The following is a 21,258-nucleotide window of genomic DNA, read 5'->3' on the forward strand; positions in this document are numbered from 1 at the left end:
GGAAAGAGAATTTGGCGGATTGTCCTACTGATACGTTGTTGAATGTCCCCTCGGAAATCTTTAGTAAAAGGCAAAAGATTTATGGGATTTGACGAGAAACTACTGGTATATGTGCTGAACCATCTCTATTCCCTACGAGGACAAAGTGTGAATTTGAAGTGAAGGTGACTGGCATGTGCCTAAGCCTCAGAATATCCTGGACAAAGCTGAACAGCCTCCAATATTTTTACTGAAGAGACAGCTCAAATGTCTCAAAATAAAAAACAAAAACACTGTCTCCAGCAATCCTGTTCCTTTATATTTTATGCTATTTAAAAGGAAAATAACTTGCTTGCAGCAAAGTAGCATTGTGAAATAAATAATAGAATAATCTATAACATGCGATATATAATTTTACATACTTTTTAAAACTATGTTAGTTCAAGACTTATTGTCAGATAACGTGTTGGGACTCAGGTCTTTAAGCAAAAGTTTCTTGGAAAAAAAAAATCAACTGTAGCCACTGTTCTGTTCATATTAAGCCCTTCTTCAAACCTGTTTCCTGGCTTCCCTACAATATACCTATCCATCTAAATTCCTGACTTTATCTTCAAAATCCTACCCAACTTCCTCTCTGTTTTATTTTATTTTTTCATTTAGTCTTCTGTCCAAGCTACATAGCCAACTGTCTCTCATGTCCTCCTTCCCCTGTGACCGGCACTGTTTCACGCTATGCTCTAATGCCTTGACTTCCCATCCAGACCTGCTTTCTAGGCCCTCTTCCACCAGATCCCTCCTTAAAACAAACTTTTTTAAAGAAGTCTAAAGAACTAAATCTCTCAAAGTTAAGCTACCAAAATGAGCTAAAAACCTCCAAATCCATGTTACAGTTCATTATAATAAAAAAGATATTTAACAAGATTTGCTAAATTCTACTGTCCAATCACTCGTTTTTTTCCTATATCCCATTCCCCACTGGTCAACTATAAGTTATTTATATAGGCTAAAATTCAAAGGGAGACTCCTGTCTTATTACTCTTCTACAAAACATATTCTCTACATATGAAGTTATATAAGACATATTGTAAATACTCTTATTGAAGATACTAAACATTTCAGTTAATGCCCAAGTTAGAAGGAGATAATCAAATTATCTGAAATATACATTATTAAGTAAGACAATGAATGTCAGCAAATTACAGTAGATGAGGCTTGATGTGATTGTCTCAACTTTCACGTGCAATTCTATAAATCACTCCCATAGCCAGACTACTTTTGAACAAAGCACTGGAGAACAGAGCAAATCAAGTTGTTAAATGGCTTTGCTTGTTATCTTAGAAGTGGAATTTCAATCCTAAAAAGCCAAGCTGCAATGCAGGCTGAGCACTGCCACAGGGAAGACGAACATGTGCAAGTCCCTTGTCAATGTCAGGGTTTGGGCCAACTGCATCCATGAAGTGCAGAGAACTGTCCATAATTCTGTTTTGCCTCAATCTCTACAACACATACAAGGATTAGGAGGAATGGTACATAATTCTTGTGGCTCATAAACTGTCTAGCTGTGCAGCTGATTCACAGCTTTAAAAGCTATGCTAAGATCTTTCATAAGTACACTGGGTGCCTCAGGTTTTGGCCAAGGAATAATAGGTATTGGTGATTTGTAAGAACTTGATTAAACATGATTAATCTTGAAAATACTTAGCAATAAGCAAAATTAAACAGGCTCTCTAAAACATAACAATTTTGTTTTAAGATTAAAAATACATTGAAGATAGGGAGAAAGGATGCAAAAATAAGCTCCACTTTACTCTTTCAATCCAATTAGCAAACATGTTTCTGGCAATCACCATAAAACCAGTATTTACAGCAACTATGCTCAAGAAAGGACAAAGGTTAAATACAGTAACAAAATGTGACATTATTTATTTGATAATCTTTTCTAGGTCTTTTATCCCTACCTGTCCTTCCCGTGAAAATTTAAAGGGCGGCTTGTGTTTAATAACACTTGTTGCAAGCCGCAGAAGTCCTGTTAGCCCATCATCTTCTATGTTACCATCTTGATAGTCAAGGATTTCTCTGCTATAGAAAAAAAAAAGAAAAAATAGACTTTTTTACTGCATTAAAAATGAAACAGAAAATTTCACATAAAATTATCACTAGCAAAGTTTACCTCCGAATGCAGTCAGCCAGGTGTCTTGCTAGGGCATCTAAATCAAGCAATGTTGTCTGAATTAAAAAAACAAAGAAAATGGAACATAAATGGAAAATAATTATATATCTCTTAGTTGATTCATAAACTGTCCTAAATAAACTTAGTTTGCAATTACAGATAAATTTGTTGAAGAAGAATTTGCAATTTCAGGAGCCAACAAGATATAGAAAAATGTAAAACATCTAAAACGTAAGTTTTCAACAAATGTGTATTTATATCAAAATATGTGTAACACTATTTAATATTTTGTTGATTATATTGAAAATTTCAAATTCCGACTTCAATTCCACAAGTTACAAAAATATCAGCTATTAATATGGGTAAAGAAACATAGATTATAAACTGCAGAGAAGATCCAACTGGACACTCCAGTCTGCAATTACAGAAGCAGTCAAAAATGTGATTTTGGACACACAGAGAACTTTTTAGAATTGAGACAGGTCCGGGCTTATTTTCTATCAGCCCTCTTCCTCTCCCTCAACTTAATTTCACATGTGCCCACTTACCTACCTCTCTGCCCTATCACCCTCAATCCCCTTCCCTCTGGTGTCCTTTCTCTCTCTACTTTTTAGCTTACCCTTTCCTACCTATACTCTTCCCCCCAAACTACACTTACATGCTTGCTATTATCATATAATTTACGCTATGACCTACTTTTAAGGTTTTATAGGGCAGTCTCTATTGATCTTTGTACAGTGCCTACTACAACACAGCCCCAATTCTTGGTACATCTCTATGAGCTATCACAATAAACACAAATAATAATTATACTACATCATTTTAAGGATGAAGCAGTTTGTGAACTTCCCTGAGAAAAAGCAACCTCTGCCCATTATCACAAGCTAGGTGACAATAGCAAAGTTAGCCAAAATTAATTGTTCCCAGTCACCCTGTCTGGCTGTATAAGTTCGAGTTCCTGTTGCTAAAAGGAACAACTTTTTTGGCAAAAGACTGGACTCCAGCCTAGCAGATGGTCTTGGCCAAAATAATTTATACATTTGTGGTTTCTAGACTTACTGTACTAAGCTACATGGCCTCAAGGAAACACCTCCATCTGGCACCGAATATAGCAGCCACTCTCACTGGTTCTCAAGCAAGGTGCTGCAACACTCAGAAATTTTGAACAAGAAATCATTAAATTAAAAAAAATTCTGACCTGTTATGGTCCTTCTGAGTTTGTTGCAACAAAAGAATTGCTCTATTTTTTTGTAGCAAAAAAACCCGAAAGTGAGAAGAGTTGGCATTTTCTGAGGGGTGCCTCAACTCTAAGGAGGGGTGCCATGAGACATAACTGGCCAAGACAACTGCAGCAGTCCTTCCTCTCCTTTCCCCATTTCCCTTTTGCTTTGGAGGCTTTGTCATGTAGGAGCAAACGCAAGCAAGGGACTCCAAAAATTTTTAATTCTCAAGAGTGGCACTGGATTTTGCTACTGCTAGGAAGAGAATTCACCCCATTATTTTTGGGCAAATGCTCAGGTCAAGGGAGCAACCCCTTTCCCCCCCCAAAAAAACCCTCCTGAATTCAGTGGCAAAAACATGGCTTGGAATCTCTCAGAAGGTAGATATGCACCTTTTTAGACTAACTAAATAAGATAGCCATAGATATATAGAACACAAACTTTCATGAACCCAAATTCTGAGTTTTGAAATGTCTCCCTAGCAGCAGCAGACTCCATTGCTGCTCTACAGGACCAGATACAGACATTACACTTTTACCAATATAAGGGATCAACAGGGGTCTCAGTTTTCCATTTCCTGCAGAAAAATGTGGGAAAACATTTATTTTCCCTTTTAAAGGAGAAAAACACAGCCTTTCCCCCTTGAAGTGGGAAGCTGGATTTCTCTTTGCAGGCTAGTAGTAGTCCAGGGGAGCAGGGGGAGGAGGGCAACTGAAGGCAGGGAGAACCATGTGCGTTTATGCACGCACACACACGGCTGGCAATGCAACCAAGGCAGGGTAATGCGAGCAGCCCCAACAGCTGGATACAGGTAAGTCTATGGGATGGGGGAAGCTTGGAGGGCCAAAGCTTGGGGACTGTCCAGGGGGTTGTGTGTGGGGCAGGCATGTGTGAGCATGGGCATCAACCCTCAACAGCCCAGCTACACAGCTCTCTGCTGCCCCTGAAGGCCCCCCCTCCTCCTTCCTCTGCTGGAGTTCTGTGAGTCTGTGCAGGGCCAGCCAGGGCGGGGGGCAACTGGGGCCCCCACTCCAGCATGGTGGGGGAAAGAACAACTGTGGGTTGGGAGTGAGAAGCAACGGCATGGGCAGATGCAGGGCACCGGCATATCAGGTTCCTCAGTGCCACTAAGTAGCAGGACGGAGCGGGGTGGGGGGGAGGGAGAAGGAATGGCCACAGCTGAACCCATATCCTTGTGAGAAAAAGGGAGCAGGGGGAGCTCTGATTTTCCAGAATAAAAAAACCCAAATCAAACATCAAAATATATAGGTATTTAAAATGTATTTTATTATAATGATTAGAGGCATACCGATACATCCATCCGATATCAGATCAGTACTGATATAAAGAAAATTGTCTATATTGGATATCAGCCTGATGGGGCCAATAATTTGGCTGATAAATGCCCGTGCTGTGCACAGCTGCAGCACAGCACAGAGCAGAGCTAGCAGTATGGAGAGCTGCCTCCAGCTGGTAAATTGGAAGGGGAGGGAAGGGGCGTGGAAGAGCAGATTAATGCCCCCCACCGTGAGGCAGGGGCAGGTGCTGCCCAGCTGGGACGGGGCGGGGGGGCAGGGGACAAAGGAGCAGTTCTGGGGATGGGGGCAGCTCCCGCCACTGCTTGTACCCTGGGGGAGGTGCCTCCAGATCTGCACAGCATGGGGCAGGCTGCTGCTGCAGGGAAGTCAGAGCTGGTGCTGCGCAGGGCTTTTCTTGCTGGGGGCTGGGCTTAGAGCAGGCTCTGGCAGTGCTGGGAAGAGGCTGTAGCCACCCCAAATTTCACCGCAGCTCCACTCCCAACCCTGTGCCGCTGCCCAGCACAGCTGCGGCTTTTGCTGGCACTTTTCCCCAAGGTGGGGCATACAGCCAGGGCTGCACCTGACAGCGCAGGGCTGGAAGTGGAGCTACGGCAAAATTTGGGGTGGCTGTAGTCTCCTCCCAGCACCAACGAAGCCCACTCCAAGCCCAGCCCCTGGTGAGAACAGCCCCACGCAATGCTGGCTCTGGCTCTGCCCTGCTGCTGCTCCACGCTGCACAGATCCAGAGGCCCCCCACTGGCCCTGCCCTCCAAGGGTGTGGGCAGCACTTGCCCCTGCCCCCTCCCTCACCATGGGGGGGGTGGTGTTGCTCACCCCCCCATGCCCCTTCCCTCCCTGCTCCCCTCCCACCACACCGAACTTACCACCTGATGCCAGCTATATTGATATCGGATCGGTATCGGCCAATATGCCTCCTTAAATATCGGCTATCAGTATCAGCCCCCAAAATCTCTATCGGTGCACCCCTAATGATTCAGGCACTGGCAGGCTTCCAAATTGTTAGGGAGCTGGGGCTTATGACTTTTAAGAAAAGGCTGAGGAAACTGGGTTTATTTAATCTGGAGAAGAGAAGACAGGGGGGATTTAATAACAAACTTCTACTACCTGAGGGATGGTTCCACAGAGGATGGAGCTAGACTGTGTTCAGTGGTGGTAGATGACAGAACAAGGAGCAATGGTCTCAAGTTGCAGCAAGGGAAGTTTAGGTTAGATGTTACAAAGAACTTTATCACTAGGAGTGTAGTAAAACACTGGAACAGGTTACCCAATGAGGTAGTGGAATTGTCATCCTTGGAGATTTTTAAGACCCAGTTAGACAAAGCCTTGAGTGAGATGATCTAGTTGGGGACAATTCTGCTTTGAGCAGAGGGTTGGAGTAGATGACCTCCTGAGGTCTCTTCCTAATTTTCTATGATTCTATGTAAATTATTTTATCAATTTCAGTGTTAAAATCCAGAGAGCTTGGGTATTTTGTTTTTTATTAAGTAATAAGAGAGTTATTTAATACATGCATATAATAGCCTCTCTTTTTAAAGAAATATCTATAAATATTCCACACATTTTAAATACAGAATATGCTTATTTTATTTTAAGAGCAAAATTTTACCAGTGCAAATACAACTGACAAAGCGAAAAAATGAAAAACACCTGTTAATTGAGACTAAACTAAATCACACCTACCTGTGTGGCATCTTTTACATGTATGTTATCAATCAGTTTGCATAGCAACCAAAAATACTCCTTACAACCAGGTCGCAACACTGGTTCTTCTTCATAATCCTCTATCTGTAAAATATATTTTTATTTTTTATCAAAAACTATGCCTAAAGAACAATTTGGACAGCTTAAAAAGTAGGGTAGAACAAGCTAAGGATACTTCTGCTGCAGTTAACAGATTTGCTATTTCCAACAACATCCATCTTAATCAGAAACCAAATAAAATGATGGACAGAAACTGAAATTAATTCCAGATTGGAAATGATGCACTTTTCGTCTAACATAAAAAATAAATGATAAAACAAAGTAATTATATTTTCTTTTGAATTTTCTGTTAATACTTACGAAATCAGAGTTCCCCAAACAAGCTACCACAACAACAACAATGAATTGTGGGAATTTTTCATGATATTTTTACTTTCACATTTAACACAATAATTTAGAAAATTGCTATCACAATAGCTGAAGCAGAATGCTACTGATACAGCTTCTTGCATTGTTGAGAAGTATGTTACTTTATTTGCGCTCCTTTCTAACTGACCTAAGAAAATCTTGTTGAATCTGACCTCCCAACTGGAAATAAGATTTTGGCAGCCTTCCATAATAGGCAAGATAGCAACAGGAGCTACTTGGAGGCAGGAAAGCTTTCTCCCTATTCAAACTAATTTAGAAACAGATTGTTTAAAGCTGATGCAAAGCCTTGAGGAAACCTCCTGAAATTGGTTTTAATTTATCTCTAACTAGTCTAAAACAGCATGAACCTGTCACTTCAGTTTGTTGTGGTGATAATAAGACTGACTTCTGCGCAGAACTGGGATCAGCAAGGTTTAAAAAAAAAAAAAAAGCCACATACAAAGTAACACTGGTTTAATGAAGGGCTTTCCTATTTTCAGAAATTAAGCTGGATTAATACAAAGAACAAATCTGAAAAACAATTACTACTCCTCCCAGTATAATTCCAGACAAAACTATATATGAAGTTATTCAGGATTACAGTATTATTCTTGAAAAAATGGAATGAATTTCAGACCTTTAGTTAAATAATTGTTATTTCTATATGTTACATGGGCTTTCCAGAAAGGAGTGAATTTCAGCCATAACGATCAAGGATTATTTTTCTTTCCCATTGTTCTTCTTTATAATCTTTTCTCTTTCAATTAAAAAAAACAAACAAATGACAAATTTACCACTGACATGCAAGTGAAGCAAATAGTTAAATTCTCACCCTAATAGGCTTTAGTGCCTGAGCATCAGGAAGAAACTTTAATAACGTTGATGCCGCCAGTAGCAGAAAAGATCGATTAATTGAGTCTCCCCCATCCAAACCAGAAAGAGATAATTTGTACAGGCCATTACAGGACTCATGGCGAACTGCAGTCTGAAAGAAAAAAATTCAAATGGTTAAAAAGTAATACTGTAGATGTGATTACCTTTTACTCTTCTCTTTCATCAATGCGTATATGTTACTGTTCTTAATACAGCTATTGGACCAAGGCAGGATATTATCCTTCCAGAGGTTGATTTTTGCAGCTTAATATTCACTTAATAATCAGATTCAGAAAAATGCAAAAGTAAGGTGCCACCAGGAAAGTTAACCTGTCTTTACCTCACCCCTTGTGGCTTCTTTTCTGACAAATATTAAAAGAAAAAAAAATGTACAATGAGAGAGCTTATGTGCTTTTTAGAACAAATATTCCTGCATTCCTGGTCTTATATTTAATGTTTTTATTTTCAATAGACATCTTCATTTTTTCACTCCTTTTCGTTATTTTTTTTTTTTTTTTTTTTTAAGAAAAGAAAAAAATTCAGAGGTATTCAATTTAGGAATCTTACATGCTCCTTGCTCTAGAATCATTTGGCTAGAGCATCAAATAAAATGTTTTCTCTTACAAAACCACAGGCCTTCTACATTTAAGTAGCCACTAGCAAGCAAAGAAATTTTCCATTATACATGCTCAGTACAACAATTAAACCAAACCAAAATGATTTTCCAACTAAGGAAACACATGAATCTTAATTTATTAACATTTTAATACTCAGTTTCAATTTTCACCTGATTTAACTCTCTGCAAAAAAAAAAAGTAGTTATTTTCCTAATGGAAAAAAAACATACTTTTTAGTCATTAAATTCAGAGAATGTAAGTGGTTGCTGGGTCTTAAACCAGATATCACTTGGCATCATTGGCAACAAACTTCTTTGAATTCAGCAGAGTAAGATCATGTCATACCGGGTAAGACTACAAGTCCATTCAGGAACAGTAATCTGCATCTCAGTGTCAGACAGTGGATGTTAAGGGAAAGAATATTTATGCACAGCCATGCCAGACTGATCTTATCTGTCCCCTGCTCCTCTTCTCAGTATTTAGAGGTCTAGAAAATAATACTTTGGGTGTTGTTCTCCTGACTGTCATGTTGAATATTCAATGATGGACTGAATCTGTATGATCTGTTCAATTCTATTTTGAACCTGACTAAATTATCAACCTCTACAACATCTTGTGGCAACGAGTTGCACACGTTAAATATATACTATGTGAAAAGACCTTCCATTCGTTTGTTTTAAATTTGCTACCTGATAAAATCACTGTATGTCCCCTAATTCTAGTACTGTCAGAGACAATAAATACCATAGTAAATCTGTATGTAGTTTCTCCATGCTGTTCATGATTTTATATACCTCTACCATATCCCCCGCATCCTCTTTTCTTTAAGCTGAAGAATTCTAACCTATTTAGTCTCTCCTCACACAAAGGCCTCTCTATTACACTGGTCATGCTTGTTGCTTTCTCTGCTCCTTTTCTACCTTTACTATATCCTTTTTAGATGAAGGGACCAGGCAGAAGAGGTACAGAACTCAAGGTGCAGGCATACAATGAATTTTATATAGTGACATAATGAAGTTTTCTGTTTTGTTTTCAATTCCATTCTTAATAATTCTGAACACTCTATTTGCCTTTTTGACTGCTGATTTACACTAGGCTGATGTTCTCAGGGAACCATCTGCACTAATTTGAAGATCTCTTTCTTGAGCAGTAGCAGCCCATCATCATGTATATGCATTTCAGGTTATTTTTCCCCCATGTTCATCACTTTGTACTTACCAACACTGAATTTCATCTGCATCAGCTAACAAGAGGACTAAATCTTGCCCGTAATATATTAAACTAACTAATATGCAAATATCTCTTCATCTTACCTCTGGAATGAGAAGGGTGAGTTTCTTTAGCCAATCTTGTAAATGATCGCTGTCTGCCAAACTGGATTTCACCAAAGAACAGCAGTGAGCCCAACTCACCAAAAGCCACATTGAATAATGAGTAACTAAGGGGAAATCAGGTGGAAAAAATACTATGACTTCCAATGAAGAAGACTTCTGTTTGAAGAGTCAAAGCACAAGAGAATATTACATCTCTAATTGTGATATTGAGTGAAAACAAAATCGCTTTAGGCATCTAGGATGCTAACAAACCTAAAAAAAATTATTAATTTCTTTACCGATTGCTGATGATCACTCTAAGCTACTGACCCACTATTAAAACAATACCACACTGATGTGCAATTCCCTTCCTGCTTCCCTACAATTTAAGGTGCTGAGGGGGTAATTTCCTGATAGATTATATTAGCACAAACTTTGGTATTCCTTGAACCAGCTTTGCCCTCCATGCCTCTTTCTTCCCCTTACCAAGGCCCTAATTTTGAAGAGTTATAAGAATTCTGACTCCTCTAAAAACATGGAGACATGACTCTCAGAACAGGAAGAAAGGGGGTTCCTTCCAAGAAAAGGCCTAACTCTAAGGGGACACATCTGTATATTTGTACACATGGGGAATAAATTGACCAGGCAGTTCTCCGAAACAGGACCCTCCTTGAAACTATGCTTCAATTTAAAATGTAATGTATTCATTTAATTTATTAATTTAATTCAATTTAAAATTTGTACTTAATTAAAAATCTCTAGAGGAGGTAGATGGTAAAAATACTGTCCACATTCCTCAAAGGATATGAACCCTAACCTGAAGCACAGTAGCTAGCTGAGAAAAAAAATTGCAATTTCACACACCTTTACATTAGTTGGAATGAATCAAATCCACAGATTTTTATAACCTATACCACTTTCATTATTACCACTGAACAAGTATTTTCAGTAAAACTAACCTTCATGTCTTGACCTGTGATCAGACTGAGCTTTCAAGACCCTAGGCAAAGAAGAAAAACAAAACAAAACACAATATCAGTTAAATGCTACTAAAAACCATAAGTGAGACATTACATTCAGAAATGCCATAACTGAAACAACATTGCTCTCACATTCACTTAAGCTGCATTCTCTCTCTCTCTCTCTCTCTCTCTCTCTCTCTCTCTCTCTCAAAGTAAATATAATTTGAAATGTAGTTTTACTTTGAAATGTATGTAGCAAGGACATTCTAGGATGGCATATTTACTGCAACTGAATAGCTAAGATTATTATTTTACAGCAAGAAACCCAAAATTAAATGTGATTTTACACATATAGGAGGTACATTAACAAAGACCAGGGGTTTCAAATTTGTTGGCTCCACGGACCAAATCCAGACTATGGGGCTTCCTGCTGGCAGGATGACCTGTGAGCAGTGGCAGCAGTGTTAATCACCTGGGCTGTGGGAGCCACGGTTTCAGCACAGATCTGGAACCGTGGGAGTTAACATGACTGCTACATGCCCGCACCTCCTCCTTTTTTTTCCCCCTTAGTTGCCAGGGGTGAATAAACCCCTGGCATCAAGGCAATAAGCTCCGAGTTCCGAATCTAGTCCATGGAGGTAGGTGGCTGGCCTATGAGAAGCCCCCAGTCATACCACCTGTGCAGCTCATGTTTGACACCCCTAACAGACTAATGTTTTCTGCAGTCCAAACTAGGAGACACAGTTTCCAAATTATAGTTTGTGTTTGCTTATAAGGAACCTGTCTGTGCACCAGACACCTATTTTATATCTTCCTTAAATTCTGTAACTTCATTTTTATTTAAATTCAGCCACAACCAAGTTTGTGGATGGAAGAAAGTAATAAACATACGGAAAGATAGAACCACACTATGAAGCAACTTATAGCAATAACAGAAATGAAGAATGCAATGAATATAGAGCATTAAGTTATTAAGTGTATGCAAATATTATTGACATAAAATCAGGGATGGGAAAAAGAACAAATCTGAACCACCACAGAAACAGAATTCAAATTACTTCATTTCAATGTTTTCTCTTTCACATTGTCCTGCAATCAATTATTCCAACTACTAAAAAGAAAGTCAGAAAATAGTCTTAGGATGGAAGAAGGTACATGAAAAGATCCTTCTTTTATTGTGGTCCACCACATGAAATAAGTTTAAGAACAACTTGACTAAATTAAATGACAGGGAAGTCTACAGCTATCATTTAGCTTGTCTTTCACACCTTTTATTCATGCTTGCCTGTAGAAAAATGAACTTTTATATTTAAAGCTACCATGAAAATGCCCACACCTTATAAATCTTGCTACAGAAATAAAATGTATCATACCTAGGTGCCAAGTTGTCATATGTATAAGCAACAGACATAAGCCGCTGAATCAAACTGGTTCCCTGGACAAGTACAAGAAATACCTTTCAAAAAATTGAAGTCAAAAGAAAAAACAGAGAAGAAACAGTTAATACAAAGAGCAGTGGTTTTTTTAAATTATACATATTCTGTGAATTTTTAAACTGCCCCCCAAGCTGTATTCTTGCATGCATGCATGCTAGCAACATTGATATTAATTCTATACTTAAAACTCTATTATAATTAATCAGAACTAAAATCCTTTTCAAATTCATTCAGTAAAATATAAAAGCAAATGTCCAATCTGACACTAAAACTCTTCCAGAAACGGCTGAACGATCTATTCAATTCTTGCAGTAAAAATACTCTTGGTTTTGAAATGTAAACTATTAAAATACTTCCTTTTTAAAATCAAGGCTTGTTTCTCTGCTATTTTCATGGAATTCTCTAACTCAACAAGTACATGTTCCTTGAGCTGCAAATGTTATTCATTAATTCACCATTAAACTATGTCAAGCACAGACTATCTAATGCATAATGGATTAACCTAATTTAAAAGTTGGCTTGTTCATTTTTTAAATTGTCAAAATCTTCACCAATGGAAGGTGATACACCTCAAGTTACAAACATACTATAATGGTAACTGGATAATCCATAATCTAATACTTCATTGATAATAAATCCAAGTTTCTGGCCCTCCTGGTTGTAAATACATTTTGACAATACAAACACAATGCAACTTAAACTTTCCTTCTTAACTATAAAGATGGAAACTATTTTTAAAAAGGAAGTTTGAAAATAGTCTCTTGGAACATGAATTTAACAAAAAATCTACAAAATAAAGATTGCTCTCACTGATCCTTATGAGACGTATAAGAAGTTATAACTAATAGCATTGTAAATATCATTAAAATACTAATGAATTTTATACATAGCCTATACAGTAAAGGTTCCTACAGTCTAAATTTCTGTTTTAACACAATACTTCCAGTAGAGTTATGTGCTAGCCTCGTGAACAGTATTTAAAGAAAAATGGGTTATCTGGTTTCAATTCATAGTTCTGGATCTCAATATGTGCACACAGCAAAAAGTTTATCATGTGCTTAACAGCAATCTCATCTTCAATGAGTATCTTGAGTTGTCCGAGACCAAAATAATATTAGCCAAGTTCTACAGCTTGACACATGGGAAATTAGTATACAGGGGAGTTAGAGTGTGAATTGACAGGGCACTAACTCTGTACACGGGCACACTTGTGTACACTAAGATGCTTTTGTAAAGAGTAGCTTCCAAAATGAAGCAAGCTACCTTTCACTTGGTGTACTAAGGCTCCCTCTACATGTGCAGGTAAAGGTGCAAGTGGATCTAATGTGTGATCCACACAATCGCACCTCCTGCTATGCCACATGTGCATGGCAGGAGGCACAACTGTGAGATTGTACATTAGCTCCATCATGCCTTACTGTCAGGGTAGGGGGGAGCCTGATCCTGGGGTCTCCCTGCATTGCCAAGAAGCAGGCACCCATAGCTGGGCATCCTCTTTGCTAAGTAAGACTGCACAAGGTGCAACCGGAACCCAGTGCCTGTCAGCTGCGGGGTCCCTGGGTCCCAGCTGCCTGTGAGGCTTGGATCCAGTGCCCCATCAGCTGCAGAGGTCTCAATCCCAGCTGTGGGTAAGGCACAGCTGGGATCAAGTGCCTCATGTGGGTCTGGGAGTTTCATGTACCACCAAGCATTGGGGAACACAGCAACCGTGATCTTCAGGGCTCAGGAGCTTATTATTGTGTGATAGCTACTTTGCATGTGTAGCCAATCTCAAGGTAACTGCATGATTAACCAGTTAACTGCACAATACTTGTAACATGTAGAAGGGGCCTAAGTCTCTGCAAAGACAGAAGGTACCAGCACAATGTATGAGTGAAAAGCTGTCATAAATAAAAGGAATTGATTAAAGCAAGAAATAAAACATAAACAATGAAAAACCAAATCACCACAAACATGCAGAAATACCAATTCATATACTGTCAACATAAAAGCTTATAAAACTACAGGTCTTAGAAGAAAGATACAAAATTAATTTCTAATTAAACTTAGGTGGTAGGAACCACCACAAGCATTTTGATTAATTTAAATAGATCTTTCACTAAGCTATTCTTTATTTATATTACTCTTTTTCTATTTTTCTTCATTAGAATAAAAGATCACAAGGTTTTATAGCTCACATTATCTTCAAATTGTAAAAGACATTATTTTCCTAAAATTGAAAAAAATATACACATATATTACTTGTTTCCTACCTCTGTGAGACGAGGTATATGAAGACCCTTGGCATGGTCGCTGGCAGTCTTCCTGGACTTGCCTGGCCACGTTCTTTTCCTGTGGCTCTCCGCCACTCCAGCCCAAGCAAAGACATCATGATAAGCCAAATCTAGATCTGAAGGATCAACTGCAAACTGGCATATCAACTTCAGCAAGCAGGCAAGACAGTCTAGCTGCCACTGTGAAGAAGAAGAAGAAAATTTAAATTTTCCTTTTTCAGAAATTTACTTCACAAACAATTCTTTGCTTATGCTTGAACTTCAATGCTACAAAGCTTAAACAACACACTAACTGACAAGACCTAATAAGACTTATTTTTAAGTCTTAAAGATTTTAAGAGGGGTTGGTACTGAACTCTTTTTTCCTTACAATGAGGAAGGTTATAGGAACTAGTCTAAATTAGCAGTGCATTTAGGAGATCATCTGATGTGTGAACTGATAAAAGGAAAATATGATAGCATATTCAATTGTACAGTAAACATTTTCCAGTATTTATACTGGAATATATCTGATATATTAAATAGAAACCACATTAAAAATACCATTCTACATTTTATTTCCTTCTAGAGTTCCCACTTCCAAGAATCTCAGTTGTGCTGCTATGCCTTTGTCCAGCACCACCAGCAGGGCAAACACACACATAAGAGTTCCATTGAAGTTTGAGACACTACAGAAGTTCAGAAATCTATGCTAGCATGTTTACTGCAGGACTGATGGTGCATCTTATGGCCCTAACAGATGTTATATTTATTATGTAATTGTGTTAATCATATCATAAATGATAACATGCCACACATTCATATATAATTCTATACACATATATATAGATATAGATATGTTTTACATTAGTTATGCTCTACATTGTATTTCTATAGATATATCTATAGATATTTATATCTATAGATATATCTAGATACCTAGAACATCTTTGTGGCAGATATGCATCATGCCTTAAAACTAAATGTGTGGCATATGCCAGATCTGAAGCTGCCCCCTACCTGATCCTGAAACTCAGTTGAGTGTCAAGTTTGAGCAGGAAGCATCCTCAAGGTCTGAGACACAACTGCCCTAGGTTTCCAAGTGGAAAGCAGCCTGGATTTCCACTGTGGGACTGAGCATAGAGCAGTCCCAAGTCTAAACTGCATGTGCAGTTTTTGAAAGCCGAGGGCACCAGGAGCCCACGACCAGACAGCTTCTCCCCGATCTCAAGTTTCCCACACTTTGGGCCTTTAATAACCATGTGTGTAGCCCAGCTGAGCTGTATACAGTGGTTAAAAGCTTGCGGTGCCAGCTCTCACCATCTAAGGCTCCCCATGCTTTTAAAAACCACACAGGCAGCCCAGCTGAGCTAAGCATTTGGATCAGATACATGGGCTGCCCTGGGTTCAGGTCACAGCTGCCTACAGCTCAATCCCAGCAGATTAATCTGGGAGCAGCATAGGGTCCAAGTTCAGCCCCAGCAGCTGGGCAATTTGTATCCGCATAATCACATGTTCCATCTCAACATCATGCATCCTACCATGCATTGTGACATGGCAGGACATGTGATATTTTGGGGTACAGCATAAAATTCCTCAGATCCCAATCACCCCATTAATTCATAAATGCCAGGGCCTTCAATGTCACATTACTGCTCTTGCTCAAAAAACTTATGTGTATGATCAACTAAGGCTCTAAATCAAATTTCTTTGTAAGTTAGGGATAGAGAGAGACAGTCTCCTCTCTCCAATTGCTGTTCAAAAGCCTGTCTCAGCAGATGTCAAGCGCCACAGGAGTAGAAAAGTATATCAAGTATTTGATATTAAAAAAAAGCAAAATTTGAAAACCCAAGGCTCAAAACAACCATTCTCTCTTCAAAACTGTATACAAACTCAGTTTTCTAGTATTAGAGAAACTTTAAAATCCTAAACTCTGACCAGTATTTAAACCCTGACAAGTTATTTACTATTGAAATGATCACACTAAAAATAACTGAACAACAAACTCAGTCTAACCGATACAAACAAAAAAAAGAAACTCAAACTGTAAAACAATATGCAGCACGAGATAAATTTATCTCAGATTAACTGATAGACAAAAAAGGATGAAAGACAAAATTATATGTAATCAATTAACACTAAAGTGCATTGTTAGGAAACGTCTGTATTTAAACCCTTAGCCACAATGCTGCTGTATTATCTTGGTGACTGTCATAGATTAGGGACCAAGAAATTCTGATTGCTGGCATAGAAGAGGAAGAGATACCACTGACAAATTTGATTTTTAAGGCAGTAGTGCAGTGACAGACTTCTCTTCCAGTCCATAGACCAAACATCCTTCTAAAGAATACACTGGTTTCCCACATTTGTAGTTAGTATTAGCAAACTGATGCCCTGATCCTGCAATTGCATCGGTGCAGCTAAAAGAGTTCCCAGTGCCTGGATCCACAACCTTACTCCAGGAAAGCATTATCAATATGTACTGGATTTTTATATCTACAAACTAGATTTTTTTTTCTTATGAACTACAGGAAAAAAAAAGCAAAAATAAACACGCACAGAAAAAAAAATACAAAAATGTCATCATAAAACAAAGAGAAGTCAGAAATAGAAAAGCTAAAGGTTTTAAAGGGCATATTAAAACTACAATTACATGACCAATGTTACATTCGAGAAAAATACACCGTAGTATGTAGGCATGTTTACTGGCATAAATTTAGCAATGGGTTTCTATGCGTTACAGATGGAAAAACAAATCGGCCGATCAGCTGCAACTTTCAGTGTGCATTTTCTATTTTCCATTTCTTCTCATTTATTGAATAAATTCTGCAAGTAAACATAACAAAGGCTGACAGTCACAGAAGTACTTAAAAGCAGCTACCTCAGAACTTGTTACCACAGTGAATAATCACCTACCACAGTCCATGATTCCTGCTCTTTAGGCTCTAGAATTCCAGAATTAAAAATTTCTAACAACTGTTGAAGCCCTCCAGCAGCAACAAACTGTAAGTAAATCATGACAGCAATGTTAGAAAAAGCAGGTACACAGGATATTTAAAAACTGCTTGCCTCAGCACAAGCAATAAATTTAACTGCTAGAAATAAAATATTGATAAAGTATGCAGCTACTTATTTCCTGTGTCCTTCAGAAAATATTTTTACACAAGTATCATAAACTGACAGGCCTGATTTTATGGGGAAAAAAGCATTGTGGTAAAAATGTAATATTCTTTTTTTTTCATTCACCATTTACCCCAGAACTTGTGATTTTCTGACAAAATGTTCTGTGCAAAAAACATTATATGCTGATAAAATGGATGCAAGATTAATGGACTCCTAAGGGTTAAGCAATATCTGACAATTTACATTAACTTAAAACAGAAATTCTTTTACATGCTTGTAAAAAATCTCTATTAAATATTACAAAACACTTCAACAAAGATCAAACCTTGCAGCTCCAGGTATTTTTACTATTTTCTATTTGATCTTCACTTGAATCATCTGAGTCTGGGTAAAGGTCACTGTAACTTCCCTAAGGATAAACAAGAAAATTAACACAACTGATAAATATTTGAATTTACAGACTTAAACATGTATTTTTTTCTTCTATCTCAGAAACTGTATTACCGTAGATTCTCGTCTTATTCTTCTGTTTGGCTTGCCCAGGGCTTCAATAATTTCAAGTGCATACAAAAGTTTATGGGCACTTTTTATTCGCAGAAGATCTTTCCAATTAAAACCATCATTTCCCTTTAAAAAAAAAGTCAAGAGAATTAAATAAATGCTGACCCTCTTAAGGAAGGAAAACAATACAATTTAAGAGATGGTGGCAAGTTTGGCAGTCTTCAAGTTTTATGTACCTTTAAACTGAAATGTTATTATTAGAAAACTGACAACTTCAGATACACCTACTTCACACAATCATAATAAAGTACAGTAAGAATTTTCGTAACCTTCCAACATGATTAAAAGTTACTATAGCACATCCACTACGACACAAATAATTTTTAAAAGGTAAAAACCTTCAGCAAAATATAGTCAACCTGCATGTCTCAAATTGTAAGTTCAGCTTTCAGTTCATTACACGGGACCCAAAAAGGGCCTTAATATATAATTAATATTGAAAAAGTGTATTTTTCATCTCTTTATATCTTTAAAATAAGCAGCAAGCTTCTTCATTATGCAAGATAAATTAAGTTGGAAGGTATAATTTTCAGAAAGTTCCATCATAAAAAAAATAGATCGTAGTATAATAAACATTCATTTTAGCTTTCAGTACCACAAAAACCATGAAAAAAATCAAAACAACTGAAGTTGTATTTTAAAAATATTTTACTAATATGAGCATGCTGAGATTATTTGATGATTTCTTCATTTACACCAACCTTCCTCAATGCCCCAAACTTTGAAGGAACCTCTGTAAAACCATTAGAAATAAAAAGGGCAGTTTTGATTGCTCATTATTACACAGAACAGAGAATACACAGCCAACTCTTTCCTTCCTACCCTTCCCCATAACTTCTTCTTCTTCAAAAAAAGCAATATACTAAATTCTTAAAATTTCAAAACAGAATTCCAAGATTAAAAGAGTATCAATAATATACACTGAAAAGAACTTTATCCAACCTAATCAATAGTAAAAAATTACCATTCGGGTCAACTTTATTCAGAGAAAATACAAATATGTCTAAATTAAACTTATTTGTTTAATAACTATTACAACCCCAACAAAGATTGCTGGCACCTGAATGTCATAAAAAGTGTAGACAAGGTTCTTTGGGAAAATGTGATATCTTATTAGACCAACTAAACAGGTGGAAAAATAGTTCTTTGCAAGCTTTTGGGCACAAACACCCTTCTTCAGGCAGAGGGAGAGTCTGCTGGTGTTGTGTGTTCTCCATGGTGGAATAGAAGCCAATATGCAAAATAGGCAGTCCAACTGAAAAATTACCTGCGGTCAGTGCATTTAACGAGGAAATTCACGTATGTAAGTGAAGACTTTGGCATAAATTCCAGAGGGTTGTCTGTCTGAGAATTGTTGCATTTAAGTTCAATTGGTTCTTATTTTCCTAAGGTAGTGACAACTGTACCACAACCCAACCTATATTCCAATACACCATTTTTCTGGTAGTCACAATTAAAAGGAATCCTCAGAAATCTGAACCTCTTACCATCGATCAATGGGTATTAAAATGCCTGTTCATTTCCAATAACTGTCAACTCTGGACGTCTCAGTTGCGCGTCTTACTATGTGCCCCCCATACCATCCCTAGATCTAGTTGGTTTACGTTGGAAGATTTCTATCTTATCATACATGTTTGTTCTCAAGACGTTAAAAAGCTCCCAAAAGTACCTGGGAATTCAGTTCTCCCTGTAAATCATCCCAGTAAAACTTTAACTGCAAAGTTCAAAGGCACAGAGTGAACAATAAGTAAGTGAACTGATGTTCACTTTTCAAACAGGAAAGGCAGCCTGGGGGCACTAGCCTGCTAGCCACTGCAGAGAGCCTGAGTCCTCTGATTCCCCAAGCCACAGCCCTGGTACAGGCTCCTCCTTCCTCCCAGCCAGCCTAGAGGCTGAGAAGGAGGTGTAGCAAAGGGACTCCAGCCCCGCTCCAAACCGAGTTCAGGCTTCTCTCTCCTCCCAGCCAGCCAGGAAGCTGAGAAGGGGCATGGCTCCTAGCTCCCAGCTCTGGAACCGGAGCCAAGCCCTGGTGCAGGCTTGTCTTCTCCCACACACCCCTCAGCCAGCCCAGAGGCTGAGAAGCAGGCATGATTCCCAGCTCCTGGTTCTGGGCGACAGAGTCAAGCTCCTCCTGCAGACTCCTCCACCCCTCCCACGGCTGGCAGTACCCAACTGGGGGTCTGGTGCTGAGCCAGAAGGACGAGTTTCTACCCCTCACACCCTGCTCAGCCATCTGGAGGACTGATATCAGGCTAGGGAGCAGAGGGGTGGGGCAAACCCTGCTGGCTGGAGTAGATGGCACAGCCCAGGGCTGCAAAGCATCATGGGATTCTGGGGGACTTTGAGTTAACTTGAATAAGGAGGGGATCTGGGGCAGAAGCTCCATAAACCAGTTTAAGCTAAATCAGTTAAGTCTAATACTACATTCAATCAGGTTTATCTTAAACCAGTTTCAGCCATTTTGAAAGCAGTTTATGTGCACTGAACTTCAGTTGTTACAGGTTTAAACCAGTTTCTGATCACTTAAACCTGTTTGTGTGCAATTTCTGTCCCTAGCCAAAAAAACAAAATTAAAGTGGATCCATGTGTTACAAAATGTCTTATTACAATAATATACCATATTTCTCCCATTCAAAACCGTAAAAATAAGCGTACCACAATTAATACAAGTTTTAATATAAACAAGTTATGTATGCCAAGAACAATGGGTTGTTGTTGTTGTTGTGCGTAGGGGTTCAATGATAAGATATTTTTTGAGCAGATACCTATGGACAATTTTTAAGGAGCCATATCGGCTAATACCTATCTGATTTCAATATGCAGCTGGGCAGCTTGGAGACCAGTTTTGATATGCAGCTTGGGAAGGGGTGGGGGAGGCAGATTGAGGCCCCTGTGGTGAGGGAGGGAGTAGGGCAGGAGCAGGCACTACTTAGCCAGGGCAGGACAGGGTGATGGACGGAGCTGAGAGGCTTGTCTGGGAGGCATAAGGGGGGGCAGCTCCTGCATGCACCCCAGGAGAACATGGGGGGGGAGTTCCTGGATCTGCACACAGGGCGAGGGTGGGTTGCTGCTGCGGGCTGGGGCCGGGCCAGCGCCAGCTCTTCCCGGCAAGAGGCTGGGCTGGCCTGCACTCAGGGTGGAAGGGGGCAGCACTGGGAGGGTGGCTATGGGGGAGAGGAGGCCACAGCCACCCCAAAATTCACTGTAGCCCCCTCCCAGCACTGCCACAGCCTGCCTTGAGTGCAGCCCAGCCCAGCCCCTCTCCAGGAAGAGCTCGGTGCCAGCCCGGTCCTAGCCCACAGTGACAGCCCGCCCTCTCCCCAC

General features: G+C 39.0%; 1 protein-coding gene across 1 annotated transcript in view; it reads right to left on the reverse strand.

Moving 5' to 3' along the window:
- Nucleotides 1-21,258, reverse strand: part of USP34 (ubiquitin specific peptidase 34) — a 210,217-nt gene that overhangs the window by 76,715 nt on the left and 112,244 nt on the right. Inside the window, 11 exon segments of the mRNA XM_006016759.2 lie at nucleotides 1,938-2,058; nucleotides 2,150-2,205; nucleotides 6,369-6,473; nucleotides 7,630-7,782; nucleotides 9,601-9,725; nucleotides 10,560-10,600; nucleotides 11,936-12,018; nucleotides 14,251-14,451; nucleotides 17,167-17,253; nucleotides 17,699-17,782; nucleotides 17,878-18,000. Coding sequence (XP_006016821.1) covers nucleotides 1,938-2,058; nucleotides 2,150-2,205; nucleotides 6,369-6,473; nucleotides 7,630-7,782; nucleotides 9,601-9,725; nucleotides 10,560-10,600; nucleotides 11,936-12,018; nucleotides 14,251-14,451; nucleotides 17,167-17,253; nucleotides 17,699-17,782; nucleotides 17,878-18,000 — 1,179 coding nt within the window.

Source organism: Alligator sinensis, unplaced genomic scaffold (assembly GCF_000455745.1).
Source record: "Alligator sinensis unplaced genomic scaffold, ASM45574v1 scaffold219_1, whole genome shotgun sequence".
Taxonomy (NCBI): Eukaryota; Metazoa; Chordata; order Crocodylia; family Alligatoridae; genus Alligator; species Alligator sinensis.